Source organism: Desmodus rotundus, chromosome 5, assembly GCF_022682495.2.
Source record: "Desmodus rotundus isolate HL8 chromosome 5, HLdesRot8A.1, whole genome shotgun sequence".
In the NCBI taxonomy this organism is placed as follows: Eukaryota; Metazoa; Chordata; class Mammalia; order Chiroptera; family Phyllostomidae; genus Desmodus; species Desmodus rotundus.
Window position 1 is genome coordinate 88,417,760 of NC_071391.1, and position 21,833 is coordinate 88,439,592.

Consider the following 21,833-nt stretch of genomic DNA (forward strand, 5'->3'; position numbering starts at 1 on the left):
CCAGGGTCTGGAGGGTGAGAATGCCATGTCCAGTGTAAAAGGACTCCAGGTCTGTTCGAGTGAACCTTGGAGGCCTGAGCAGCAGGATCTTCCTTTTCCAGGAGGCCAGAAACCAGGGCAGACCCATCCAGGACTGGAGCCAGAGAAAGACCCAAAAGAGGTTCTTCTGGGAAGAAGGCAGTGTAGCCAACAATCCGGGTGGCCTTTGGATATTAGAGAGGCCAATGCCTTCCTCACCTGAAGGGGCTGATCTGGGGATGCCTGCAGGCTTAGAAAAGAGGAAGCTGGTTCTGAAAAATGAGAGACTACCTGTTACCTGACTCAGCACAGACACAAGGGCATCTCACAATGTGAGAACTTGGGAGACCCTGAGGTCAAATCCCTGAGATCCAGGCCTCTGTGCTTTTGGAGAAGACACTGGAGGTGGTGAAGAGGGAAGACAATTCTATTGGCAGTGTGTCTGGGCAGAGCAGAAACCAGGTAGGGAAGGGAAGGGCAGCTACCCTGGAGAGAGGCCATGAGCTGGAGTCCTAGGGCCTCCAGGAAAGAAGGGAGGGGCCAGGTTTGGGGCCAGAAGGGTTAGCATTTTGGGAGCAAACTCTCTGTAGCCCTTTGTGATCCCAGCAGAACATTTCCTAGTTAGGGACGCTGGGCCTCTGGCTGGCATGACTGCAGACTTCCTGTTCACTGCCAGGGCTGTGCACCCTGGTGGACAGGGCCTGGTTTCTTGTGGGGCCACACAATGCCGTTTGGACTAGAGCATCCCAGGGAAGGACAGCATGCAAAGGGCCGGGGTACTGTCTTGGTTTTTCTCCCTCTGCCATTCCTGCCCCCAGCCCCATGCAGGCTCTGGTCTACCCTTCTCCCTGACACACACTGCATATCTCATGGCCTGGACAAGGTGTGGCTGGCTCCTGGGTTCTGCAGATCCTGCTTCCTCTTCTTGCCCCCTTAGCCCTGAATGGTGAGGGCTTCCTGCTGGTGCTATTCTCAACCTCCCTCCACACCCTTCTCAAGCAGCTTCCTCTTCATTAAATGGCCCCATTTGGGTATGCCACTGTACCCTGCTGGGACCCTGACTGACCTGGCCATAAAAGCCTCATATCAATATATCATATTAGAAAAGCAAATATGCCCCTGTGACCCCTCAAGTCATTCCCAAACATACTGCTGTCTAGGAGCAGCTGGTGTCCCTCCTCCCAACCAGAAAGGTGACCCTGGTCCCTGGATAATATGTGCAGAAGAGGGAGTCTGCACTTCCATTTGACATCCCATGGGAATATGCTCAGCTCTAACTAGGCATGACCGCAGACCTTACCACCCTGTACCTCTCACCCTGAGACCCAGCCCTCACTCCCAGCAGACTCACCCCCATCAATGTAGAGTGACCAGAAGATGACCCGATAGCCTTTGAGGACACCATTGAGAGTGCTTCGTGGGGGCTCTGACCAGGAGATGACAGCCACATCAGAAGTGATGGACAAGGCCCGGACATTCTCAGGGGGCTGGCTGGGCACTGCATGGGGTGAGGGAAGAACCCAAGGGCCCAGTCAGGGAGGCGCAACACCACATACATATCCCAGGCTTGGTCCTGCTGCTCAGCCAGAGGAGCTTCAGGTTAGAAAAGTGGAAGGATCTCTTGACTCAGTGAGTGATTAGAGTTTGGGCTAAGAAGTGAACAATGTCTCATTTCCAGGAGATTTGGGTAAGCAGAGGTCTTTATGGACTTGGTTCCTTGTTCTTTAGGGGGCGTATCCCTAGTTCTGGGCAAATGCTGGGGGAAGAAGGAGATGAACTCTGGGCATGAGTCCCCAGGAATTCACCAATGGGCACCACAGCCCAGCATGTCCAGCCCTGGAGGTCTCTGTGATTAATGATCTTGTCTGATGGCTGCCAGCCCTTTGGTGTCACCTGACCAGGGCATCTGAGTCAAGGCCTGGGTCTAGGGACCCTTGTGTCCTTGTGTCAAGCTAAAGGGAAGGAAAAGAAGGAAAGAGGATTTTGGTTAACCCTGGTGAAAGGGAAAGGATGTGGCATAGACACCTTTGAGACTTCTGGGACCATTACACCTCTGTCCCTGTCCCTGCACACAAACACACCCAAATGCCTTGGATGATTGATGGGAAAGGGCAACTTGCCCTTTCCAAGATGACAAAGAGTGGGGACACCAGGCCCCAGGAGCCACCTTGGCTGGGGAGAACTTGGGGGGCACTTCCTGCTGGCTTCTGAGAAGCAGGAGGGCAAAGGGAAAGCCCTTGTCTGCTTCGCTTTCAGTGGGAGAAAGGAGGCACAGACTGGATGGAAGGTAATTAGATCCTGTTACCCCACAAGAGGCAACTCTAATTTTTATGAGCATTTAAATGATAATATATCATCCTAACGATCCTCTTTGACAATGATTATTGTTTCATATTACTTAGGTGTAAAAATATAAGCACCATGTAATTAGGGACCCAGTGTAATAAACTAATACAGATCGCCCGTTTGAACAAAATGAAGGTAATATAATTATGGAAAAGACACTATTGCTAAAGCAGGGGCCCTTGAATACCCCGGGAGGAGTGCTAATATTGCCAGGAAACGATCGGGTGCTGACAGGCTAACGAGGGCCTTAATTAAGGATGAAAAACTGCTGAGCGCATGCTGCTGGAAACTTTCTTCCTCTCCTGTTTGGAAAAGGACTCCCCAGCCCATGCACATGTCTTCTGCTGGAAATTCCAGGTCCCTAACCCCAAAGCAGGGGAGGTGGTGCTATAATGGAGGCCAGAGGTGGGCCTGCTCTGGCTGTTTCCCAGCATGGACCTGGGTGGACAGGAGCTTAGTATTTGGTTGGGCACACTGGTATGTGCTCTGGACAGCCTCTCCTCGAGATGTGACATTCCCATGCATCCTGCATCCACATCACTGGGTCCTGCATCCAGACTTGCTCCTGTGCAAGAGGGTAATCATAGTGTGTAAAGGAAAGAGCATGGGGAGAGAGATGGGTGAAGGCCAGAACAAGGGAGGAAGGAAAGGTGGAAGGAGAAGCATGGTTGGAGAATGCAAAGAAAGGCACTCAGATGGGCCAACAGATCAACAGACAGACTAATGGGCAGAGCACCAGCAAGTGATGGATAGAGAACTGGCCAAATGGACTGAGAGGCCCGGGTGCTCAACTGACCACGTAACACTCAAGGAGCCAACGGGCAAGAGAGATGAAGGGATTCAGGGAACCTGTGTGGACCACGAGAACTTAATGGGGCCTGGGAGTGGTGGGAGGGCCTCAAGACCTCATTGGCAGCTTTGGTTCTGCCTATGACCAGGATCTGCATCCTTTACCCTCTGCTGGTGCTCTCACCATCCTCCAGGGTGGTGGCATTGATCTCGCTGGACGAGGGCCCTGTGCCAGCTCGATTGAAGGCCTGGACCACCACCCCATACTGGGCAAACTTCTTGAGGTTGTCCAGGGTGTAGACCTCGCTGTCCCCAGTGGCCTTCATCTCCACGATGCTGTACTGCCCATTGCTGCCAGGACTGTTCTCTCTGTAGCCAATCTGGTAGCCCCGGATCACGCCATTCTGTAGCTCCTTCTTGGGTGCCTGTGAGTATAGGGCAAGGGGAGGGGAGACAAGACACAGTGACACTCTGAGAAAAGGCTTTTAAAACCAAAGGCAGATCATGTCACTCCTCTGCTCCCAACCCTTTAAAGCCTCCCATTTCACTCAAAGTGAAAGCCCAAGTGCTTACAGTGGCTAAACAACCCTATGTGATCTGACCCCCATTACCTCTTGGACCCATTTCCTATCCCATATGCTTGCTACACTCCAGCACACTGGCCTGTTCACAGCTCACAGGGAACACTCTTTCCTTGGATAGCCTTGCCTCCTCGCCTCTGTGGTGTCCCTGCTGAAATCCCCATTCTTAATGAGGCCTTCCTCAAGCTTTCTCATCAGATTGCACCCTGCCCTATGTTCAGCACTTCTGACATTTCTTCTGGCTAAATTTTTCTTAACAACACTAACATCATTTGACATTGTATATATTTTCTATTTTTAAAACATATTTTATTGATTATGCTATTACAGTTGTCCCATTTTTTTTTCTCCCCTTTATTCCCCTCTGCTCTGTACCCTCCCCACCATCATTCCCCCATCTTAGTTCATGTCCATAGGTCATGTGTATAAGTTCTTTGGCTTCTCCATTTCCCATACTATTTCTAACATCCCCCTGTCTATTTTGTACCTACCATTTATGCTACGTATTCCCTGTACCTTTTCCCCATTCTCCCTCAGCCCCCTCCCCGCTGATAACCCTTCAGGTGATCTCTATTTCTGTGAATCTGTTCCTGTTCTAGTTTGCTTAGTTTGCTTTTGTTTTTGTTTTTGTAGGTTCAGTTGTTGATAGTTGTGAGTTTGTTGTCATTTTACTGTTCATATTTTTTATCTTCTTTTTCTTAGATAAGTCCCTTTAACATTTCATATAATAAGGGCTTGGTGACGATGAACTCCTGTAACTTGACCCTATCTGGGAAGCACTTGATCTGCCCTTCCATTCTAAATGATAGCTTTGCTGCATAGAGTCATCTTGGATGTAGGTCCTTGCCTTTCATGACTTGGAATACTACTTTCCAGCCCCTTCTGGCCTGTAAGGTTTCTTTTGAGAAATCAGCTGACAGTCTTATGGGAACTCCTTTGTCCTTTTTCTCTTGCTGCTTCTAAGATTCTCTCCTTCTGCTTAATCTTGGCTAATGTAATTATGATGTGCCTTGGTGTGTTCCTCCTTGGGTCCAGCTTCTTTGGGACTCTCTGAGCTTCCTGGACTTCCTGGAAGTCTATTTCCTTTGCCAGCCTGGGGAAGTTCTCCTTCATTATTTGTTCAAATAAGTTTTCAATTTTTTGTTCTTCCTCTTCTCCTTCTGGCATCCCTATAATTCGGATGTTGGGACATTTCAAGATGTCCTGGAGGTTCCTATGCCTCTCCTCATTTTTCCAAGTTCTTGTTTCTTCATTCTTTTCTGGTTGGATGTTTCTTTCTTCATCTGGTCCACACTGTTGATTTGAGTCCCAGTTTCCTTCGCATCACTATTGGTTCCCTGTACATTTTCCTTTGTTTCTCTTGGCATAGCCTTTGTTTTTTCATCTAGTTTTCGACCAAATTCAACCAATTCTGTGAGCTTCCTGATTACCAGTGTTTTGAACTGTGCATCTGATAGGTTGGCTATCTCGTCCTCGCTTAGTTGTATTATTTCTGGAGCTTTGATGTGTTCTTTCATTTGGGTCATGTTTTTTTTGTCTTGGTGCACTTGTTATGTAAAGGGGCAGAGCCTTAGGTGTTCACCAGGGCGGAGTAATGCTGGTCGCTGCGCTGTGATGCTGTATGTGGGGGAGGAGCTGAGAGGGAGCAGTGGCGCTTGCTCCACTCTCTGCCGGATTTCAGTCACTCCCTCCATTACCCACAATCAAATTGGGCCCCTCCAGTGCTGATTCCCGAGTGGGTGGGCTTGTGCATTCTCTGCGACCCTGTAGGTCTCTCCAATGAACTCTTCTGTGAGGCTGGGAATTTCTCCCAGTGCCACAACCCCCACAGATTTTTTTCAGTTACAGGTTTTGAGGCTTTATTTTCCCACACTGGAACCCTGGGTTGTGTGGTCTGTCTCACTCCACAGTTGTTCCTCCTGGTTCACCCACATGCAAATGTGAGGCTGCCCACTCCACCAGCCTCCACCTTGTCCAGTCCACCAGCTGCCACCTTGTGGAGAGTCCTCTCCACCCTGCCTGCTCGTCTCTGCCCTCCTACTGGTCTGGATGAATGTTTCTTCTTTAACTCCTTGGTTGTTGGACTTCCATACAGTTTGATTTTCTGGCAGTTCTGGTTGTTTTTTGTGTTTAAACTTGTCTTTCTTTTGGTTGTGGAAGGAGGCAAAGTATATCTACTTATGCCTCCATCTTGGCCAGATGTCCTGTATATATTTTCTTATGTGTGTTGACTATCCATGTAAGTTCCATGAGGATGTGGATGAGGATGTTGTCTGTTTTGTTTTCTGCTGTTCTTTCAGTATCTAGCATGGTACCTGGCCTGGAGTAGGCCCTAAATACATATTTGTTGAATGAATGAATAAGGACATAATTTGGCACTGGCTCAGGGGCCTGGGAGAAACGGAACAGCAGACAAAAAGTGATCAGATGGAAAGGGAGGGGAGCAATTACTGGTTGTTTGAAAAAAAAAAGAAAGAGTTTGAAGATACCACTTCACACTAACTAGGTAGTTATTATCAAACATGGTAAACAACAAGTATTGGTGAGGATTTGGAGAAGTTGGAACCCTTGTGCACTCTTGGTGGAAATGTAAATGTGGTAACCATTGTGGAAAACAGAATGGCAGTTCCTCAGAAAGTTAAACATAGAATTACCACATGATCCAGCAATTCCACTTCTGAGAATGTACTCAAAGGAATTGAAAGCAGGGACACAGACAGATATCTATATACTCACGTTCATAGCAACATTATTCTCAATAGCCAAAAAGTACAATCAACAGATGAATTGATGAAAAGGTGGTATATCCATTCAAAGGAACATTAGTCAGCCTTAAGAAGGAAGGAAATTCTGATACGTGCTGCAACATGATGGACCTTGAAAATATTTTGCAAAGTGAAACAAACCAGACGCAAAAGGACAAATACGCTGTACTACTACTTCTATGAGGTACCTAGAGTAGACAAATTCATAGAGACAGAAAGTAGAATAGAGGTTATGAGAAGCTGGGGATGGTGGACTGGGAGTTATTGTTTAATGGGAACAGGATTTCTGTTTGGGAAGATGACAAAGTTCTGGAGATGAACAGTGGTGATGGTTGCACAACATTGTGAATGTACTTAATGCCACTGAACTATACACATAAACATGGTTAAAATGGTAAATTTTTTGTTTATAAAATGGTATATGGATTTTACAAGTGAAAAAAAGTCTTTGACTTCCATGTGAACCTAGCCACTGCTGGACCATGCAGCCGGATTTCCCCCAACATTCTGGCCATGGGCTGGGCTGTGCTGAGGCCTGAGGTCTGCAGCTGGCTCCCAGATCGGACATGCGGTGGGGAGGGGGGCACTTCGGAGTTCTGGGTAGGGTGGCAGGAATGAAGGACTTATTCCATTTGGCTGGTGGATGGAGAAAACTCTACTAGCATCAGTCTGGGGAATGGAAAACATATTTTCACCCCAAGCTTGAGCCCTGACACAAACACACACACTCTCTCTCTCTCTCACATACACACACATGATCCCAATACCTCCCCACATTTAAAACCATAAAACGCACATCCAGGTGCATCAAAGCAAACAACCACACACCTATCCCCAGTCAGATGCATTTAGACCCATAAAGAGAAACTGGATCCTTTAAGGAGAGGATCTGCCCATCTATTAAATTGAGAGAGAGCACCAAGCCCAGTGAGTATAAAAACAGCTTGAATCAGGGTTTTAAAGACAATGAAGTTAATTTAGAAGCCTACCTTTTTATTGTGCTAAAAATTAGTGAGATCAAAAACAATTAAGTTAGTAAAGCAGTCCCACGGTTTTTTTAATTCAATGAATGTTTTAAATGAACTGCATTTTTAAGCTCACTGTTTACTCAATAAAATGAAGTTTTTAATTTAACATAATTGTTTTGAACTCACAAAATGGGTGTGTATGTGTATTTAACTGACTTGACTTTTTTGTTAATGCCTGAAAATGTTTCTCTCTGCACTTGAGCAGCACTGTTTGCAAGTAGGCAAATTTCTGAATCTGGGTCTTGTATCTGTACACATATATCTATGCACATCACACACGCAGAACATATCTTCACACATATGTTTGAAGATACCTTCAAACAAAGATACCCTTGTTCTCACACTGATGTATACTATCATATTACATACACACATCCATACTGACACCCATTCTAACATATACATCATTGGACAACAGCACACATGCCTATATACCCAGAGCCTCCTATACTATGATATACACCGTACACAGCACCACACAACCTTCATTCACATCCACGTATACTGGCAGAGGCCATAGATAGGTATCCAGGCATACCTTGCTACATACACACAGATACACTCACATGTTTATGTGAATCTTGACAGATCTTCTTTTCCTCCTTTCCTCCCTCCTCTCTTTTTCTTTCCTTCTCTCCCTCTTGCCTCTCCCCTCCCCTGCCCACCCCTAAACAGGCACACTCAGAATTTAAATCAATCCTAACAATATTTCTCTGAAGCATTAAGAAATCAATAGGGCTGATTGCAAATTTATGTCATAAAGCAGTAGCGATCCATCTCATGGAAGGAGTCTTAAAATGAAGTGACTTATCTTTCAAGTGAATCTTTATTTTTCATTAATCTGTTTCTTAGTGTTAAAAAAATCCCCTGAGAAGTCAGCCCAAAATTTATTGATGGCTTGTTCATTCTGAAGTTCTAACTTTCTAATCAATTTTATTTTTCATTATGAGACTTTGGAGAAATAAATCTGATTCTAAATTTTTATCGACCACCAGGTCAGAGCTTTGTAGCCAAATGTCTCAATGTCAGTGTTTTCCATACTTATTCATTACCTGCCCCCACCTCCTGGCTTCCTCAGACTATTCCTAGGAAATGAGTTTCCAGCCAGGATGCAGATGAGACTTGGAGATGAGACTCCAGGCTTCAGCCTCAGTTTTTGAGGAAAGCCTTGGAGCTCAGAACTGAATCTGGAGGGAACCATGGCTTCAGGTATCTACAAGGTAGGCTGGTCCCTTGGAAGGACTCTGTCCCACTTTTGTCTTGGTCATTTCTCTAGGGAGAGAAGGAACCAGGCTTTCATGCATTGTGTGTGCATGTGTGTGCACAGGCACATACAAAAGTGCAGTCTTTTCAGGGAAAACATCACTAGGCCCTTCTGAATCTCTCCAGTCCTGAGTCTGCCTTTTTGAAAAGCCCAGGAGGAAGACTAAAGCACCTGTGCTTTTTCCATCAGGAGTCAGAGTCAGAATATAACTTCAAACATTTGATCCCAGATGTAGATGAGGCAGTGCCCAAACTCCACTGTTAAAATGGGAAAGTTTGAAGAAGTATGTGGATGGGCCCTAAGAAAGAGCTCTGTCCCCAAACTCCGTGCAGTGTGTTCTGGTGGGGAGACAGGGCAGGGGTTCCAGACTATGTGCACTTAAGTCCTGCACCTGTCACTACTTGAATGGCCATGGGCAAGTCACCTTGCATGCCTATCCTTCGGCCTCCTCTAACAGATGGAGACAAAAATATCTTTGTCCACCCTACTCCACAGAAACAGGGGTCACCTAAGTTAGTGTAAGAAAATACTTGGACACTGGAAAATGCAGCACCACAGGAAGCCACCAGCATTGTCAACCCTTTGTGCCCATGGCAGGGATGTGGCAACAAGGATGGAGTTACCCAAGCACTAGATTGTTCTAATCTGTTCCTTTGCCCAACTGTTGGATCTCTTCTATGATTTTCCTTAAGTGATAGATTCTTCAGACACTTAGATTTTATAAGTTTCTGTCCTTTAGAATTGGCTGCAACACATACTGATCTGTTTTCTCTACAGCTCTCCCACCCCCAGAAGTAAGGAGGGTGTTATTTTCATTCTGATTTTAAAGAGGAGAAAATTGAGGCCTGAAAGGACCAAGACCCTTGTCTAAGGTGTCACTGTGAGAAGACAGGTCATGTATCACCTATTGCCCGGCTCCAGCCATAGGGCTGAGATGAGGTCCCCATCATCCATAGCACCCTCTTGAACTTTTCACAAAATCAAATCTAACTCCTGACTTCTTACATCATGTAGGTTTTGGAGGACAGGCCAGTGTGGTGGAAAGACCATCTTCCCTACTTGGCACTGCCAAGTTTTTTCTCAGCCTCCATCAGAGAGCCAAGGCAGAGAAAGAAGTGGGGATTGGTGGGGGGACTTGCTGCTGTTTCCTTCTCTCTTTCCTTCCTTTCAGTATCACTGGCTTTAGCAAAAACCAGGCATGGGAATGATAAGAGACCAGAACTAGCTAGCTTGATGGGGCTTCATTCCTAGATTGAAGAGGTAGAGGCAAGGAGGCATTTCAGGGGAGATACCTTCAACCTCACTTACTTTCCAGGTCACTTGGATGCTCTGTGAGGTCACTGGCTGCAAGGTGACATCCATGGGAGGCCCATCAGGAGCTGGCGGGGGAGGAAGAAGAGCAGTTAGGAGTCAAGTCTTGGAAGAAGAGTCCGATGTTCTCACTCCTTCCTCCTGAGCTGGAGGACTACTGGAGAGGAAGGAAATGCTCATCTACAAAAACAGAGGAACTTTGTTTGAGTTCCCTTGAAATAATCATAAGGTTTATGTTTTCTCTTTATTTTCCATAATTTTAAAAATGTTTGATAATACGAAGTATAGGCAAGGGTGTGTAGTGACCAGAAGTCTTATACTCTTATGCGGTCTGATGACTCTATAATTTTATAACTGCTTATGTCCCCTAGAGAAATTCACAAATCTGTATACTAGCACATGAGTACATGAATGCCCATAGCTCCAAAGTGTAAATGACAAATGTCCATCTGCAGTAGAATGGACAAATAGACTGTGATAACAGTCATGAAATGAAATACCATACAGCACTGAAAATGCACAAATGATACAGCTGTACTAAAAAAATGAAGCTTGCAAAAAATTTTGATCAAAACAAGAAACCAAAGAGTATGTAAAGTATGATTTCATGAGTACATTCTCTTAGAAAATAGGCAAAACTGAACTATATAGTTTTTGTGTACATACATTGTGGTGACTATATGAAAAGAAAAGCAAGAAAGGTAAGATAGTGGTTACTTCAAGAGGAGGGATGAAGTTGTGATTGTGAAAGGGCATAGGGAGAACCTCTGGCATGCTGGTAATTAATAGTGTGAATCGGTTGCTATATCTATATCTATATCTATATCTATATATCTATATATCTATATCTATATCAAGAAAGAGACAGAGAGAGAGAGAATATAGAAACAGAGATCTTATTTAAACTTTCAGGAAAACTTCATGATAAAGGTCATATATCTAGCACATTTGTCCTTTCCAGACAGGCTGAGGCTGGGGCTGGGGAGGAGGATAGAACCATGGAGCTCCCAGAAGCCAAGCATCTGGAACCCTGTCTGGAAAAGATGAAGCAGAAGAGCTCCCCATGATCCAGAGGCAGACATGAACAAATGTCTTGGGGTCTTGCCTCCCCTCTTCTAACTGCAAGCCCACTGCCAGTGGGCTTGGTAGGTGTGGGCCCCAGGAGTCCCTGATCCTTGAGGCCAAGGGCATGGGTGGCAGGGCAAGAGGAGCTCACCAGCCTCCTCAGTGCTGATAGTAAGCTCTTTGCTTGGCTCACTGCGGCCAATCTTGTTGAAGGAGTACATGCGGATACTGTACACGGACGCTGGGTGCAAATCCACGATGTTGGCCTGGTTGATGGTGGGCGAGATGTTGCGTGTGGACTGCTTAAAGTCCCAGGAATCTGCAGAGAGGACACCCAGTTCAGACCACAGCCAGGCAAACTCCAAAGCCCCTCCCCACCCTCAAGCTTCAATGCATCCCAATCTCAAATTTGATGCCCAGAAGAATCCAGCTCACATAGACTGCAGTGAGAGGTCATAGGCCTGAAATTGACAGAGAATGAAAGGGGTGTATTCCATGAAACTCAGGAAGACCAAGGAGTGCCTGAGTACATGAGCAGTAAATGCACTGGATGGAGAGTCCAGAAACCTAACTCTCCTCTGCCCTGGGTCAGCTTGTGAACTCTAACCTCAGATGGGGGTTAGATAAGATGTTTCCTAAGGTCCCTTCCAAGATCACCTCTTGCTTGCTGTCTCCAAGGGAGGGTCTGACTGCTCAGCACCCTTTTTACTGGTCTTTCATACCACATTAGTGACCTGTTTGAACTGTGAGATACCCCATCCTCCAATAGTCACAGTGCAAAGGGGGAAGCCAAGTATTGTCCCCCTTCCTCCTCCTGTCTTTGTATGCCTCTGTACTTCCTTCTCTTGTGTGCCTGTGTGGGGTGGTTTTGGGTGTGACTTGGTCTGTCACGGGGACAGACCTAGTGCCAGAACACCTGGTCTAACCCCAACCTCTTTCTCTCACCAGCAGGAGAATGGTCTCTGAGTCTTTAGGGTCAGGCCAAAAAAAGGATTAGCATGTCCCTGATTTATCTGAGGGCACAGGCAGCCTGTTCCAGGGCTAAAGTTTAGCAAAAGTGTGGAATGTGAAAAATACCAGATAAATGCCAGGGATGCTGTGACAGTGTACCCTGCATCTCCAGAGCGATGCAGTCATTCTTTCAATACACATTTGCTGTGCACCTACTGAGGGATTCCAGAGAAAAGTGGGAAGGGGTTGCAGTTGCAGCCATGCCTCATCCAGGACCTTCCAAACCCAGAGTTCTAACTGGATTACTTTATTGGCATTTCACTTGGGAAAGAAAGAAAGGCAAAGCACAAAGAAAGAAGCTGATAGCAGAGCTTAAAAATCTTCCCAGGTCATGCCCTGATGTCACTAGTCAGTCAAATTTTCCATGCTTTTTTTAATCCACGGTAGAGGATCCTGAAAATTCTCAGTAGAAAATACTAAACTGTATTCACTACAGCTTAATCCCTAAATCAGAAAAGAAGGCTAGAACATTCTGGAAAGCTTTTAAGAGATTTTTTTTTTTTTAAGCCAATGCCTGAAATATCAGGAGAATCATTTACCAGAAGAGACCATTCTTCCAGATTCTGGTTAATTGAGGTCTTGATGTTTTTCAAAATACTACTTTCAGCTGTGCAGGCTCGACATCTGTGAAGGGCACTGGCCCAGCTCCCCATCTGCAGCTTTGCATTTAATCCTCTCATTTTATGAGTCAAGAAGTCACAAATGGTAGGCTGTGGATGCACAGAAACACATTTTGTCCTTGTCTTTTAAAACACCCAACCGCTGAGAGAGTCACTCTGTGGCTTGCAGGTTAAGCCAGAATTGCAAATATGCATTTGGGTGTGACTTTGTCTGTGGGCACCTCTAGGTTTGGGAAGGAATGGGCTTGCTAGCATTCTGGGAGCTTGTTGCCAGCTCAAACATCAGACTTGATATGCCATGTTTGTATGAGAGGAACTGTGTTCATAAGTCAGTATATTCATATTTGATGAGTGCAGGCAGAGGGAGAAGACCTATAGGATGTGCTAAACACCATGGGGCTCTAATATTTACCAAGCACTGGTAATATGCCAGATGTGTGCTGGACAATGTAAACATTCACCATTTACTCCACACCCTCCAATGACTCTAGTGCCAAAAATCCACACTATAGGTGACCCTCATGTCACCAAGCCCAATTTCTCACTAGGCCTCTCAGATGTGTTCCACACTTGGACCTCTCCCTTCTTGAAACACTCTTCCTTTGGGTTCCCTGATAAAACACCCTCGGGTTTTTCTCTTATTTCTCTGGTCATTTCTTTGCAGGTGAATCTTCCCTAAGACTAATTATTAGTTCTGCAAGGACTAATAATTATTAACTAATTATTAGTTCTGAAGTGAGTCTGTTATAGACAGGCTTTACTTTGTTATCCATCCTATACTGTTCTTCTCTTATGCCATACAGTTTTCCTACCCATGGCTTCCATTTCTATCTGTATATAGATAACACACAGACTTTTATCTAGCCTGGACCTGTCCCTTGTACTCCAGATCCTTATAGCCTCACACTCAACATGTTCAAGGCAGAAGGCTTGACCATACTCCCTGTAAACCCATCACCTTCCTGGGTCCCCGTCTCATGAAATGGAACCATTACCCGTCATGTCGTGCCAGAAACTTAGGTGTTATTCTTGACTCTTTTCTTTCTCTTCCTGACTATCGAGTCTTATAGTTTTTGTGTCCCATGTAACTCTTGAATCTCTCACCTTCTCTCCATCTCCATCCCTACCCTAGGCCAAGCCACTGTCATTTCTCACTCGGACCAGGGAAACGACATCCTAACTAGTTAGCCTCCCAGAACCCACTGTGTGCTCCCTTCTACCTGGTCTCCACATTGCAGCCATCATTCACTCTACAGGTATGATTAGTACCTCTTACAGGCCACCCTATTTTGGCATTGACAGTGGTCTTCCCATAACACAAATCTGATACTGCCCCCCTCTTACATAAAACTATTCAATACATTTTCCTTGTTTTTAGGATAAAGACAAAATTTGTTTATAAAAGTAATTTTTAATTCTTAAATTATAGCTGACATAGAATATTATATTAGTTTCAGGTGTACAACCCATGATTAGACTTCTATATAACTTATGAAGTGATCACCTTGATAAATTTAGTACTCATCTGACCCCATATATAGTTATTACAATATTACAACATTATTGACTATATTCCCTGTGCTGCACTTCATATCTCCATGACTATTCTGTAACTACCAATTTGTACTTCTTAATCCCTTCACCTTTTTCACCCATCCTCCCAACCTCCTCCCATCTAGCAACTGTTGAAAAGTTCTCTGTATCCGTGAGCCTCTTTCTGTTGTGCTTATTTATTTTGTTCTTTAGGTTCCACATGTAAGTAAAATCATCTGGCATTTGTCCTTCTCTGTCTGACTTATTTCACTCAGCATAATATCCTCTAGGTCCATCCATATCGATGCAGATAGCAAGATTTCATTCTTTTTTTATGGTGGAACCATATTCCATTGTATATCTGCATGACTTCTTCTTTATCCATTTATCTAGTTATGAACACTTATGTTCCTTCTATATCTTGGATCTTGGCTATTGTAAATAATGCTGCAATGAACATATAGATGTATATATCTTTCCAACTTAGTGTTTTGGGATTTTTGGATAAATACCCAGAAGTAGAATTTCTGGGTCCCTCTTTGGCTCCTGTTATAGCCTTTGTTTTAAAGTCTATTTTGTCTAGTATAGGAATTGCTACCCCAGCTTTTTTTGTTATTGTTAACATTTTTATGAAATATCTTTTTCCATCCCTTTACTTTCAGTCTGGATGTGTCTTTCCATCTGAAGTGAGTCTGTTATAGACAGGCTTTACTTTGTTATCCATTCAGCCACCTTATGTCTTTTGATTGGAACATTTAATCCATTTTCATTTAAAGTAATTATTGATAGATATGTATTTATTGACATTTTATTATTCATAGTTTTGATCTTCTCCTCCTCCTCTTTATTCTTATTACTCAAAAGACCCTTTAGCATTTCTTATAATACTTGTTTGGTGGTGATAAACTCCTTTAGCTTTTTCTTGTCTGGGAAGCACTTTATCTGCCTTTGATTCTAAATGATAGCTTTGCTGGGTACAGTAATCTTGGTTGAAGTCCATGCTTTTCATCACTTTGAATATTTCATGTCAATTCCTTCTGGCCTGCAAGGTTTCTCTTGAGAAATCAGCTGGAAGTCTTATGAGAGCTCCCTTGTAGGTAACTAACTGCTTTTTTCTTGCTGCTTTTATAATTCTCTTTTTGTGTTTAACCTTTGGCATTTTATTATGATGTGTCTTGGTATGGGCTTCTTTGGGTTCATCTTGTTTGGGACTCTCTGAACTTCCTGGACTTGTCTATTTCCTTCACAAGGTTAGGAAAGTTTTTGGTCCTTATTTATTCAAATAGGTTTTCAATTTCTTGTTCTCTCCTCTCCTTCTGGCACTCCCATGATGCAAATGTTAGTATGCTTGAAATTGTTCCAGACGCTCCTTACACTATCATAATTTTTAAATCCTTTTTTCTTTTTGCAGTTCTTATTGGGTGTTTTCTGCTTCCTTATCTTCCCTATCATTGATTTGATCCTCTACTTCATCTACTCTGCTGTTGAGTCCCTATAATTCTTCATTTCAGTTAATGTATTCTTTATTTCTGACTGGTTCTTTTAAAAGTTTTCTATCTCCATTTTTATCTTTTCTTCTCTTTTTTGAAGTTCTCATTAAGTTCATCTACTCTTCCCCTGAGTTCATTGAGCATCCTTATAACCAGTGTTATGAACTCTGCATTTAGTAGATTGCTTGTCTCCATTTTGTGTAGTTCTTTTTCTGGAGTTTTGTTCTGTTCTTTCATTTGGTTCATGCTTCTTTGTTTCCTCATTTTGGTATCCTCCCTGTATTTGTTTCTGTGTATTAGGTAGAGCTGCTATGAATCCCAGACTTGGTAGAGTGGCCTTATGTAGTAGTTGTCCTATAGGGTTCAGTGGCACAGCCTCCCTGATCACCCGAACTGAGTGCTTCAGGTGCACCCCCTATGGGCTCAGTGCATGCACCTGTTGTAATTGAGCATTGATTGCTGTTGGCACCTCAGTGGGAGGGATTTATTCCTAGGCCTATCAACTGCAAGGACTGGTTGAGACCACCATGGAGGATCAGTGATTCAGGGACCCACCCCACAGTGCAGGACTTACCTCAGCAGGGCTCTGGTGCCCGCTGAGTCTGTCCCTTGAGTGTGTCACTTGTGGAAGATGTTGGGTGGTGCTTCAACATAGTTGGAAGCTGTCTACCAGGTGTACTGGCTTTGGAGTGTCCTGGGAAATGCAGTAGAAGGTCAGCTGCCACCTGTACCCTGTCTGGGGCCACCTGGCATGAGCTAAAGAGTGATCTTCAGATGGCTGCTACTTGTTCTGGGCCTTGATGTGTCCAGGACAGGCTAAGCTGCAAACCAAGGCCAGCTGCTGCTAGTGCCAGGCTTGGGGCCCTTTAGCAGGTATAGGGTACACAGAGGCCAGATGCTGGTATTTGAGATTTTAGGAAAGTAGCAGCATGAGCTAAGACAGGCTGTTTGTATGGAAAAACCACTGGAAAGGGCTTGGTAGGGCCCACAAGTGGGGTGGGGTGGGGTCTTAGGGAATCACCAGCATGACACAAATTGTGTTAGCCAGGTTGATGGTGACTCAGATATGGTGCTGAGCTGCTGGCTCTGTGAGAGTGGGGAGGGCTTAGTAAAGGAATAATAGCCTCTGCCAGCATTTCTGTCTGGGAGAAAGCTGCCTCTCCAGCTCTCATCTTGATGCCAGACACTTCAGCTCCTCCCTGTATGTCCCTGGTGACTTTCAAGCCTCTGTCCCACTGTTGGAGCTCAGAGGGAGTGAATCCAAGTAGGTCCATGTGTGGGCCCTTTAAGAGGAACTACCTGGGACCCCAGAAGCCTCCATCCCATTCAGCCACAATCTCTACTAGTTTTTATAGCCAGAAGTTATGGGGACTTCTCTTCCTAGTGCTATAACCTTGGACTGGGGGCTTGGTGTAAGGTTGGGACCTCTTGCTCCTCAGTGGGGACTTCCATAGCCAAAATATCCCTCCTGATTTTTAATTGCCACTCGTGGGTGTGGGACCAGCCCGTTCTGTGTCTCTTACCCTCCTACCAATTTGTGGCTTTTTCTTTATATCCTTAGTTATAGCACTTATTTTCAGCTAGATTTCAGGGATTCTGAATTATGGTTGTTTGGTAGTTTAGTTGTGTTTTTAATGTGGTGGTGGGACCTATGCCACCATCTTGACCAGAAGCTCAAAACAATATTTTTTAACACAACCCAGACCCTGAAACATCTGGCTTGGGCACAACTTTTCACCTTCATCTTTCATCACCTTCTTGGTACTCCTGCAGCATTTAGAGCCTTTCTTCATTGCACAGTATCTTTTTTAAAGCTCCCTGAAGGCAAGAGCCATGTCTAAAACTTAGCATGTCTCCCCAACTTGGCATGTGTTTGGCACTTAAAACCATTGTTGGTTTTAGATCAGAGCCTCTTTTTTGTCCTTTATGTTGGACTTGGACTTTCTCTGCATTTTGTCATCATAGTAAATACCCTTTGCCTTTCCCTCCCTTGCCTCACTCAACTGCCAATCATAGGACATTTGGAAGGGGAAATGTCCCAGAGAGTGGACCCTGTTTTTTTAATGCTTTTGCCAGTCCTTTGCAGGTGGAGTTGATCTTGTGTTCCCAAATCATCTTTGATGTTGGCACAAAACAGCTCTCTCCATACAACCCTTCAAGGCCAATGCATCAGAGTCAAATCTGGAGGCCTCTGGATGATTTTCCAGACTTGATTACTGCCATCTCTCTGACCCCAAATAGCTGAAAACAGGTACCCTATTTTCTTCCCTTTACTTTATAGCTATCTCAGATTACTGAGCTGGCCTTGGAGAATATTGTCTCTTTTAATATTCCTTTTCATATGAGCCTGGCTTACCCAGATTAACATATTTCATTAAGGGCTCTCTCTCCCTTTCTTCATCAAAGGGTTTATGAGGCAAATATTTTTCTTTAAAAATAAGGCAGTGGCTAGGGAGATGGCAGTGCCTTCTACTCTGTGGGTTGCTTACTGGGAGTGGGATGGAGCCTTTGGTTTTTCAGGAGACACATTCACTGTGGAGGAGGAACAGCGTGGACAAAAGCCACATCTGGAACATTCAGCTGCCTGTGCTTGGGAAACAAATCCATTCCACACCTCTGATTTCCTTCTTGTGCCATGGTTCTGACCCCCCATGGCAATCTCTCTGCAGCTCTGAGAAGAGATTCCCTGGATCACAACAACTGCTCACAGCATCTCAACACAAGTCCCTCTCACAGCTACACTCCAGCTCACATGGAATGACATGTCACACCAAGCTGGCTCACCTTGTGGTGGCTGACTGCTGGTGCCACAAAGCTGCCTTCTGGGCTTGGAGGGCTGTCCTCAAAGAACTCATCCCTGCTCCTTGTTTGGGGAACAAGGGCAAAATGTGGTGTCTGCATTTTTAAATCTGCATAGTGCCATCTGACAGATTTGTGTGGATGCTGCTATTTATCATTCAGCATTCATGTATTATTACTCTGCTGCCTGGGGCCAGCAGGAGTCAGAGTGAGCAGATAGCTTAGAAATGGCAGACTTGGTAATTTCTGTTGGAAAATTAGCATGATGAGGAACATGGCAGAAAATCTGGGAAAGACAGTTGAGGCAAAGATGGGGGTCAGTATAAGTGTGGTCTGGGGTGGAAGGAAGAAGGCAAGAGAGAGAAGAGACACAGGATGGGGAGCAATAGAGGGTTAGGATGTGCCAGGCTCTGTGCTAGGCACTTCCATGTAAGTCATCACACCCACTTAATCCTCACAACCCCATGAGGAGTACATATTACTGTCTCTGTCTGATAGAAAAAGAGATGCCCAAACACATTAGGTAGCTTGCTAAAGATCATCTAGCTCTGACACTTGGTCAACCTGTCTTCCGCTTTGACAATGGTTGTCGTCCCACTACTCTGCATGTAGTAAGAGGTCTACACAGGCGCACACACACATGCACATGCACATCTCCCTCCTTCCTTTGAGTTACCTATCTGTTCCCTAGGACACCCTTTCTCAGTTTTCATGTAATGCAGTTTGTGGTGTATTATCCATTGTACAGTGCATTGCAATGGTTCTGAAAGCACATGGATGCATGTGTATGCACTGTCTGTTCTTACTCCAACTGCACTGTAAGCTCCCAGAGCATCACTGTCTCCCATTCCTTTTTCTTTCCTACCACATGGTTGTTGCACAGTTCTGAGAAAGATAGTTTGCACTCAGTACATGTTGCTTACTGACAGGCACATGTATTTCAGCCTGCAAGTTCCACAGGACTAAACTATAAATTGCCACATGAGGTATTTGAGTTAGAAGGGGGAGAGCACTTACATTTACTAATAGTTTATTACAGCCCTGTTCTAGATGCTGTCTTTAATTCTCAGAACTATTCCACAAGGTAGGCATTAGCATTCCCACCTTACCCATGAGGAAGCTGTGCTGTGCTCTCGGTCTCTGACTGACTCCAGTGGTAACCCCTGTGGTTTTTATGGAACCCCTTTTCCTAAATTCCAGGACAGATGTCCATGTGAGTGGGATTGTCTGGACCAGTCCCACTGAAAGGCAGGGGACAGGATCAGCTGGCTTCTCTATGCTCTTGAACCTGTGATTTATTATTTTTTTTATAGGTTCAAAGTCCTTGTTGAAGGGAGAATCTAAGGTTAAGTTTTATTACCTCTCCCTCCACCCTGCCCAGCCTTCCTGGCACTTCCAGCTCTGGGATGGCCTCATACTGCAGGGGAACCAGAAGGGGTTGAAGGAAGATGTGGACATGCTCTGAAAATCACATCCTTCCTTCCCACTTCTCCTTCTGCATTGCTCTCTGGACATGTGATATTCTTAGCTTTGCTTTGCTGAATGGGGCCCCAGGAAAGGTTTCCACATGTTAGACAGTGGTCAGTGGAAGGGGACTGGACAGCCATGCAGCAAAGAAGAGGAGGGCAAGGAAGCAGTTACAAAGAGCAGTGGGGAAGGGGTGGGAGTGACAGCTGGGTACCCACTGCCGTGGGATGTCAGCAGAGCCCTGCCATCCTTGTCAGTGGGGCACACAGAGATGTGGGCCTGTATACCAATGCGTCCCTTTCTCTCTGGCCTCTGGGAAGCTCATGCCCAGCCTCAAGAAGTCTTAAGATGTGAGATGGACATAGTTATTTCCCCTATTCCCATGTCTCCACTGAGGTCCTGCTGCTCATCCCCTCGCCCTGGCTGCAGGGCTGCAGCAGCCTAGTGCTCACCTCCTGTGCACCCTTCCTTCCCACATGCCAGGGGAATCTTTCCATGGTGCCATGCTGCACTGGTCTCTCTCTGGGGAATCAGCCACTGTCAGTGGCTCTCAATGACCTTCCCCAACAAAGTAAAGACTCATCCTGGAGGCGTCCTCTCAGCCTGGGCCCAGAGCATTTTCTAGTCTTAGGGCCCAAGAAGTGAATCTGTGAACCCTCTGCTAGACAGGCCACTTGCTGGACTATGTTGTGCCTGGCTCAGACTCTGCCTGTCCCCTTCCCTGAATTTAAGCCCATTACCTCTCAATGTTCAAGACCCAGCTTCATGCAGCCTCTGACAATCCCCATCAGGGATAGCACCCCCCTTCCCTGCTTCTCTGCAGCCCTCCTCCCGCACACAGGGTGAACTCCTGGGTGCCTGGCTGCAACCTGAATTTCCTCCGCAACTAGACCATAAGCTTCTGAGGGCAGGGCTTCTCCTTGTAGAAACGTGACTAAGATGACCGACCCAGTGCCCTGGATGGAGCCGCCTGCTTCTCCAGAGGTGAATACACAACTCAGATATTTGCTTTACTGTATCTCACTTCCAGTCATTCAACAGCCATTTGTGGAGCACCTACTATGTAGCGGGTGCTGTGCCAGGTGCTGGGAAAACAGCAGGGACTAGGACTTGGACAATCTCAGGGAGAGGATAGCCAGCCAGCCATGTTCTGTGCTAAGGAAGACAGGAAAAGTCTGAAAAGCTTTGGGGGAAAAAATAAAACCTTGGACCTAGTCTAGGATCCAGTCTAGGAGCCAAAAGATGAGTTAGCAGTTGGCAGGGAAAGGAGGATGGGGAGGGTTGAGTTCTCCAGATTCTTTGTTGTGTTTATTTTATAATGACTTTAAAAAGCTTATACAGGCTTATGATAATGAATTCAAAAGGTACAAGAGGATCCAAAATGAGAAGTGTGTTTTCCTCTTGCTGCTGCCATGGAGCTCCCTAGTTGCCCTCTCAGGGCCAGCCAACCGCCATTGCCCATTTGTCCCAGACCATTCAGAGTCACACAGTACAAGCTTTTTTGATGTGGTTCACTTTCCAGGCCTCTTGTCCCCTCTGAGGCCCCCTCTAGCTGACTGTGCACCCCCAGTCTGTTTCCCCAGAGACCGAGGGGCCCATCGTTCACTCTGCCCCAGAGGGATTCACAGTGATGGGCAGCCTCTCAGAAGCTAGCTTGGGTCTTAGGGAGGGGCCTGGGAGGCTTTGTAGGAGAGGAAACTTAGATCTAACCTTCCAGGGACTTCCATTTCCCATGAACCCAACCCA

The 21,833-nt window shown here is 45.5% G+C and overlaps 1 protein-coding gene across 4 annotated transcripts in view; it reads right to left on the reverse strand.

Moving 5' to 3' along the window:
• DSCAML1 (DS cell adhesion molecule like 1) overlaps positions 1 to 21,833 on the reverse strand; it is a 346,013-nt gene that overhangs the window by 27,941 nt on the left and 296,239 nt on the right. For all 4 annotated transcript variants that reach the window (XM_024570871.3, XM_045204094.2, XM_045204095.2 and 1 more), the window contains 4 exons: positions 11,319 to 11,486; positions 10,100 to 10,170; positions 3,338 to 3,578; positions 1,370 to 1,516 (listed from right to left, as the gene is read on the reverse strand). In XM_024570871.3, the coding sequence (XP_024426639.2) occupies positions 1,370 to 1,516; positions 3,338 to 3,578; positions 10,100 to 10,170; positions 11,319 to 11,486 (627 nt within the window). The remainder of the gene's footprint in view (positions 1 to 1,369; positions 1,517 to 3,337; positions 3,579 to 10,099; positions 10,171 to 11,318; positions 11,487 to 21,833) is intronic.